This window comes from Nannospalax galili, unplaced genomic scaffold (assembly GCF_000622305.1).
Source record: "Nannospalax galili isolate Female #2095 unplaced genomic scaffold, S.galili_v1.0 scaffold706, whole genome shotgun sequence".
NCBI lineage: Eukaryota > Metazoa > Chordata > Mammalia > Rodentia > Spalacidae > Nannospalax > Nannospalax galili.
This window is the reverse complement of record NW_008354694.1, coordinates 1419326-1427467: the sequence shown is the minus strand read 5'-3', so window position 1 is coordinate 1427467 and position 8142 is coordinate 1419326. Positions and strand designations below refer to the sequence as shown.

Here is an 8142-nt window from a genome sequence, read left to right as displayed (position 1 = left end):
GAGGCAGGCGGATCTCTGTGAGTTTGAGGCCAGTCTGGTCTACATAGTGAGTTCCAGGGCAGCTGGGGCTACAAGGAGACCCTGTCTCAAAAAAAGACTAAAATAATAATAATAATAAGACAGAAATAAGCTAAGTTCACTTTTTGAGTCCAAAAGATAGTATCCTTGGTTAACTGATAGGTTTTTGTGTGGTGCTGGGGATCAAACTCTAAGCCTTATCACTGAGTTACCTCCTCAGTGTCTCCCCACATTGAGTTACTGGAGGCCCCCTCAGTTCCTTGAGGCAGAATCTGTAGGTCCTTTAAATCTACCTTACTGTTTATGTGGAAACCTCAAGGATGTGTAGCCATTTTTATATTCTCAATTAACAATGAGTGCCCCTCAGCTAACCCTTATTGGCTACGATGCTGCCAGTGCACAAAGCCTGCTTTTCTATTCTCTATCCCCAAACTGCTGCGTTCACGCCTGCTCCATCTCTTCTTAGACAGCAGTGCTTGCCACTCTGCCACCATTCCCTTCCTTCCCGCCAGCTCCTCAGATAATACGTTTAACGAACATACTGCTTGACACCATTTTTAAGTGTCTATATAGGTTACAAAACCAAAAAACATGAACAGCAAACACGAAGAGAAAAACGGGGAGCGGAGAGCTTAAACAGAAATCACACCCTCTGGTGAGATCGCAGCCCAGCACTTAGGAGGCGGGCAGAAGACGGCGGGTTTAAGGTCAGCCTGGGATGTACAATGAGACCACATCTTTTTTTTGTAAAGGGGGCCTGGGAGTTTAGCTCAGTGATAGAACACTTTCCTAGCTAGTAAGCACGAAGCCCTGGGTTCACTAAGCAGCAGTGTAACAGGGGAGGGAGGGCTAGAGCACAGAAAGGGAGAAGGCATTATCAAAAATGAAAATATTACACCAGGCAGGGTAGTACACGCCTGTAATCACAGCACTTGAAGGGCTAAGGCAGGACGTTTGCCATGAGTTCAAGGGCAGCAGGGGCTACAGGCACTCAAGGCCAGCAAGGACTTGTAGCAAGCCAGGCATAGTGGCTCATGCCTATAATCCAGTCCTCAGAGGCCAGAAATAATAGAACTGCAAGTCTGAGGCCAGTGTGGACTACATAGTGAGACCCTGTCTCAAAAGAAAAATTGTTTTTAAACCTGGGAGAAGTGGCCTATGTCTTTAATCCTACCACCTGGGTGGTAGAGACAGGAGGATCAGGAGTCCAAGGCCAGCCTTGGCTATATAATGAGTATGAGGCTAGCCTGAGATGAGTAATGAGTATGAGCTACATGAGATGCTGTCTTAGAAAACAAAGAACTAAAACAAAGTAAGAGCAAGTATCCAGAGTATTTAAAAAGATCTTAAAGTTCAAGGATAATAATAAACCCCTAATTTAAAAATAAGCAAGAATGTCAGGCGTGGTGGTGCATGCCTTTAATCCCAGCACTTGGGAGGCAGAGGCAGGCGGATCTTTGTGAGTTTGAGGCCATCCAGGTCTACATAGTGAGTTCAGGACAGCTGGGGCTACAAGGAGACCCTGTCTCAAAAAGACTGAAAAAAAAAAAAAAGCAAGGGATCAAATTAAACCTTTCTTTAAAAAAGATAGACAAGTGGCCAGTAAGTTATGAAAATATGGTCCACACCATTTCTCATTTGGAAAATGCAAACCTTAATCCTCAGTGTGATGCCACCACACCCAGGAAAGATGGCAACACAACGGTGAAAAGACAGTAGCAAGAGTGGGCAAGGGGGAACCTGCAGTGCAGACCCCGCTAGGAGAATGGAAAATGGTGCAGCTGCCTTGGAAAAGCTTAGCAGGCACGTAAAAAAACCTCAACACAATAGCATCTGATCCATCAATCCTACTAGATCTATACTTCAACACACAAAAATGTGCACACAAAAACACATAAAGTTCACAGCCATATTATTTATAAAACCTAAAGTGGACACAACCCAAATGTCCATTAAGTTATGAATAAAATAATGTGTCTCTTCCTAGAACATACTAGGGTCAATTCCAGGTATCTGTAAATGTTAACTTTACCTCAGGCCAGCTGCTGGGATTACAGGTATATGCCATTATGCCCAATTTATTTGTGTGTAGGGAGTGTGTGTGTAAAATGTGTGGTTACAGGATAACTTGCAAGAGTCGGTTCTCTCCTCAATCATATGGGTGCCAGCACCAGAGTATCTTCAGACCTCTCAGGATGTCAGGCTTGACTGGAAGCACTTTTACAAACCTGCTGCACCATTTTGCCAGCTCAGGCCCAGTTTTTAAACAATGCTATGGGTCCAACTCAGGGTTCCATGAATGCTAATCAAGAACTCCATCAACTGAGCTATGCCCCCAGTCCTTGATTTTGCTTTTTGAGACAGGGTCTCATGAAGGCTAGGCTGGCCTGAAACTTTCTACATAGCCAGGAATGACCTTGAACTTTTGATCCTCGAAGTGCTGGGATTATAAGTATGTACCCTCTTGCTTAGTTTTTATCAGAGCTGGGGATGGAATCCAGTGCTCTGTGGCTATAGGCACTCTACCAACTGAGCTATCTCCAGCCCCAGGAAATAAAGGGGACAGTAATGCAGCTCAGTGATACAGTGCTTTCCCAGTACATACGAGGCCAGAACAATAACAAAAAAAACAAAAACAGAACAAATGTGGAAGCAGAAGCAGAGAGAAAGCGGTCATCTGACAGCAAAGTGGGGGCTGAGGCCCGGCAGCCACTGTCAGCGGCAGGAAGAGTGAAGGCATTACCCAGAATTTCAGAGGGAGCATGACACTGGGCTACAGAGGGAACTTCTGCCCCAAATAAAATTAGAACTCTGGGGGCTGGAGAGATGGTTCAATGGTGGAGAGCTTGCTGCTCTTCCAGAGGACTAGAATTTGGCCCCTAGCACCCAGGTTGGGTAGCTCACAATTACCTGTAACTCCAGTTCCAAGGGATCAGATGCCCTCTTCTGATCTCTGCAGGGACCCCCCACACACACACACAAAAATAAATCTTAAAAAAGAACACTAGACAGGTGTGGTGGTACATTCCTTTAATCCCAGCACTCAGGACACAGAGACAGATTTCTGAGATCCAGGACATCCTGGTCTACACAGTGAGTTCTAGCTTCTAGCTCAGTCTACAGGGAAACTCTTGTCTCACAAAAAAAAAAAAACACTAGAATTTAAGGCAATATATTTCCTGTTTTAATTCACCCAATTGCTGGCAAGTTGACTATCTCTTTACCCAAAATGCTTGGGACCAGAAGTATTTCAGACTTTTTTGGTCTTTTACTTTGGAATATGTTAGGGTTGAACACCCCTGACTGGAAAATCTGAAAATCAAAATGCTCCACCTTTTTTTTTTTTTTTTTTTTTAAATTTTTGGTCTTTTTGAGATAGGGTCTCCCTGTAGCCCCAGCTGACCTGGAACTCACTATGTAGACCAGGTTGGCCTTGAAATCCCAGTGCTGAGACTACAGGGGTGTGTCACCACGCTCAGCTCCAACATTTTTTAAAGCATCATATTGATGCTCAAACCTACTTAGACTTTGGAGTATTTCAGACTTTAGATTTTTTTTTTTTTTTTTAAATGAGGGATGCTTAGCCTGTACTCTGTTAAACAATCATAGGAAACAGACTTAGGTACAGGGAAATGGGGTACTCTAACACCTACACATGGAGGCTTCAGAACTGGGCAATGTGTATAGGAAGAATTCTAAGGTGCACGACAGTAAAAGTTTAGATCATCTTGCAGGGTCTGTTGGAAGGACCAAGGGTTTTAAAGGTGTTTAGCATGTAGACCGTGTTTAGCATGTAGAGGGCACTGGGTTTCAATCCTTAGTACTAAAGATAAACAAAATATGTAAAAATGAGAACGACAAAGAAAAGCAAGTGAGGTGCGGAGGTGCAAGACCACAGTGTGGAACCAAACCAAATCAGGGAGATGGGATTGCAATAATTTTATATAGTACTTAAGGGAGGGAGGGAGGGAGGGAGGGAGAGGGAGTGGGATGGGAGCCAGCACCCACATAGTGGCTAACAACTGTCCAGTTCAAGAGGATTCTACACCCCGTTCTAGCCTCCATGGGCACTGTACACACATGGCACACTTACGTACATGCAAGCAAAACACTCATATACATAAAATAAAATAGGGGAAGGGAGGGGGGAGGGGGAAGGGGAGGGGGAAAGGAGGAGGGAGAAGAGGGAAAGGAAGGGAGTGGAGGGAAGGAGGCAGGCAGGCAGGCAGGCTAGAAATGAATCTTAGGTCTGGTGAGATGGCGCACCAGGTAAAAGCGCTTGCCTGGCACCTGGTGCCTCAAGTTCGATCCCTGTAACCCATGTAAAAGTGGAAGGGAAAAGCTCCATAGCGTTGTCCTCTGACCACCAAATGTGGGGCATGACTTGTGCCATTCATACACCAACAACAAGGAGAGCAGGATGCACTCCTGTAATCCCAGCCCTGGGAAGGCAGATCTTTGTGAATTTGACCCTGGTCTACAGGGCCAGTTTCAGGCCAGCCAGGGCTACATAGTGAGACCTTGTCCCCAAAACAGAGAGAAAAAGGAAGGGCGGGCGGGCGGACTGACTGACTGACTGAATCTGGCCGCGGGTCCTCGATGCTGAGCTGAGGCCAGCATACTCCCACCCTTGGGGAGGCTCAGGGGGTCACCGGTCTCTGCTGGGTCTCGCAAAGTGTTACTTCTGCAAATTAATTTTTCGAGGCTCCATTGCCCTGGCTCCGACCCTCCTGCACCTCACTCCCCTAAGCACAGCAAGCCACTCAGCCCCCAGCCCAGCATCTCCTCCCTCAGTCCATCACCCTCGTCCCTGACCGTCCTCAGTCCATCACCCTCCTCCCTCACCGTCCTCAGGTGTCACCCTCCCCGCGGAGCCCCCTCTACCTTATTCCCCCCATCGCCCCCTCCCCAGACCCCCAAGCCCGGTCCGCACCGCCCCCCCCTCCCCCCCTCCCTCCCCGCCGGTCACCTTGGCAGGCTGACCCATGACTCCACGCGCTAGGGCCTGGCGTCCCGCGGATCCGCCAACCAATCAGGGCCGGGGCGATGACGGCCCGCCCCCGAGCAGCAACCAATCCAATCACCACGCAGCCCTCCTCCTAGCCCCGCCCTCTCCGCAAGACGAAGGAGGGGCGTTTGCTAAACCCGTACCAACTGTAACACCGCGAGAAGCGGCGGAGCCTCACGACGGAGCAGAGGGGGAAGTGGCTGGGATGGCGTGTTTGTTAGAAGCAGAGCCACTTCCGCCCTGGAGGCCGCGGCGCTCAGGCATTGGGTATCGCCTCTTATGGGAGGGTTTGGATCGTTCAGGAGAGCGTCCGCACGTCAGCGTTTCCCGGTGCGACTGCGTTCCGGTGCGAGCGCGTTCCGGGAAGCGTACACCAGGCCAGTCGCGCCTGCACGGACTCCGGAAGCTGCCGCAGTCCGCTTCCCACTCCCGCCTCCAGCAGGCTGAGCCACCTGCTCATAGCAGTAACGGCCAGAGCCAGGGTCTACGCTTTCCCGGACTCCGCCCTCCTTCCGCCTCCGGCCTACGCGGCCTGCCTGCTGTTTGGCTGAAGGAGTAAATACTTGTTAATAACTATGTAATGCTTATGTAAACGGTTTTTAAATATTATTCTTATTTTATGTGTATGAGTGTTGCCTGCACCCGTGTCGTGCAGTGCCCGAAGAGGCCTGAAAAGGGCGTCGGACCCCCTAGAGCTGGAGTTCTGGGTGGGTCCCTGGAGTGGATGTTGGGATCAGAACTCGGGTCCTCTGGAAGAACAGCAAGAGCTCTTAATACTGTGCCATCTGTCCACCCCCTCTATATACATTTTAACTAAGGGTCTTGGGCATGTGGACAGAAATTTCAGTCTTGATCTATTTCATAATTTGCCTTCCATAACCCTATAACATTTCAAGTTAACTTTTAGGTCAAATTAACTTTTTATTAAGGATCAAAAATTTAGGGGGCTGGAGAGATGGCTCAGCGGTTAAGAGCACTGGCTGCTCTTTCACTGCACCCTGGGACATTACCCACATGTGGTGCACTAATGTATACATGCAGGCAAAGCACTCAGGGATAAACATAAAAATAAATTTTGGAAAAAAACTTAGAAGCTGGGCATGGTGGCACATGCCTCTAATCCAAGCATGGGGCCGGGGTAGGATCAGGAGTTCAAGACCAGCCTCAGCTACATAGCAAGCTGGAGCCCAGCCTAGACTACATGAGGCCTTGTTTTAAGCACTCTTCTGACCTCTGTGGCATTGCATGACACGGGTTCACTCACATACATGCAGGCAATACACTCAGACATAAAAATAAATATTAAAAAAAAAAAACCCTAAAAACTAAAAACAGTGGGACACAGTGGGGCTAGCCTTTAATCCCAGCACTTAGAAGGCAGAGGCCAGGGGAATCTCTGTAAGTTTGAGACCAGCCTGGTCTACGTAGCAAGTTCCAGGCCAGCCAAGGCTAGATAGTGAGACCCTGTCTCAGATGAATTAAAAATTTAAATTAAAAATGCAAGATTTTAACAAAGAATCCCCAAAGCCTCTTAAAGATTCTTTAAAAAAAAGACTCTCCAGACCGGGCGTGGTGGCACACGCCTTTAATCCCAGCACTTGGGAGGCACAGGTAGGAGGATCTTTGTGAGTTCGAGGCCAGCCTGGTCTACATAGTAAGTTCCAGGACAGCTGGGGCTACAAGGAGATCCTGTCTCAAAAAAAGACTTTCCAAAGCCTCTTGTCTCTGTGATCTATGTCGTGTTTTGTGTGTGTGTGTAGTCGGAGGATAACCTCAGCTGTCACCCTCAGAAATGCAGTCTACCTCTCTTGAGACAGGGTCTCTCGCTGGCCTGGAGCTCTCCAGCCTAGAGCAGCTGGCCTGGGAGTCCAAGGGGTCTTCCATTCTATGCTGCCGCAGCACTGGGATCACAAGTGCGCACCACCATGCCTAGCATTTTTTATAATTTCTGGAGCTTGGTAAAGGCCCTCATGCTTGCCAGGCAAGTAATTTACTGACTGACCCATCTCCCCAGCCATGTATTGTTTTTGAGGCATCTTGAGGATAGCAAGATAATAGTCATCTTTTAAAAATCATTATTGAGGTACATTAGATTTACAGAAGCGCATTTAACATAACCAATTAGAGTGTTTTGGTTTCTTTTTTAAGTGACAGGTGAGATGTTAACAAACATAAACAGGAGATTATTAGTCAGAAAGTGCTAGTTACCTCTGCTGCATTTCTTCCCATGGAACCGGGTCAGAGATGTATGAACTCAAATGCCAAAAATTTGTGATTATGTCACCTTATAGGACAAAGGGGCTTTGCAGGTGTGAGCTAATTAAGGATTTTGTGATAGGAAGTTTTCCTTTTTCTACAATTTTTTACATTTTTAAATTTTGTTTTCTTTCTTGGAAGTTTTTCATATATTGTCTGGTAGGCCCTTTTTAAACACTATTCTTGGGTGTGGTGGCACACGCCTTTAGTCCCAGCACTCAGGAGGTAGAGGCAGGCAGATCACTGTGAGTTCAAGGCCAGCCTGGTCTACATAGTGAGTTCCAGGCCTGCTGGGACTACAGGGAGACCCTGTCTCAAAAAGACCAGAAAAGTAGAAGAAAGCAGACACAGAGAGGTCTGAAGATGTCCAGGTGCTGGCTTTGAAGATGAAAGAGGCACAAACCAAGGGACACATAAAGTGCTGGTGATTTTAGTCTAATGGAACCAAATCTGACCCATGACTTACAGAGTGCCCCCTACTCATTGCCCCTCCCATTACCAAAGCGAGTATCTCCTTCCCCTGCTTGGTCACCACATCTCCTGTCTCCACTCTCAGGGGCCCCTGGTTATACTTGGTTAACCCAGATAATCCAGGATTCGCTCTACCTCAAGATACTTAATTTAATCACATATACGAAATACTGTTTCCTAGTATGGCAACATGTTCACAGGATCCAGGGATTAGGGCATGGGCATATTCTGTGAAGGTATGAGAAACAGCCAGCTGAGTTTTTTAAAAAGTTGACAGTATCTAAATGTCTAAAAGAACATTTTTTTTTTTTTGAGGTACAGACTTGTTACCCAAGTTAGGCACAGGGATCTTTCTACTTTAGTCTCCTAAGTAGCTGGGGTAAAAATAT

The 8142-nt window shown here is 47.3% G+C and overlaps 1 protein-coding gene across 2 annotated transcripts in view; it reads right to left on the bottom strand.

Moving 5' to 3' along the window:
• Positions 1–5148, bottom strand: part of Lyrm7 (LYR motif containing 7) — a 21854-nt gene extending 16706 nt beyond the window's left edge. The window contains exon 1 of one of the 2 annotated variants that reach the window (XM_029555419.1): positions 4988–5148. In XM_029555419.1, coding sequence (XP_029411279.1) covers positions 4988–5005 — 18 coding nt within the window. In that variant the 5' untranslated portion in view covers positions 5006–5148. The remainder of the gene's footprint in view (positions 1–4987) is intronic. The other variant, XM_008851877.3, reaches the window with a different exon arrangement.
• Between the last annotated feature and the right edge of the window lie 2994 nt (positions 5149–8142).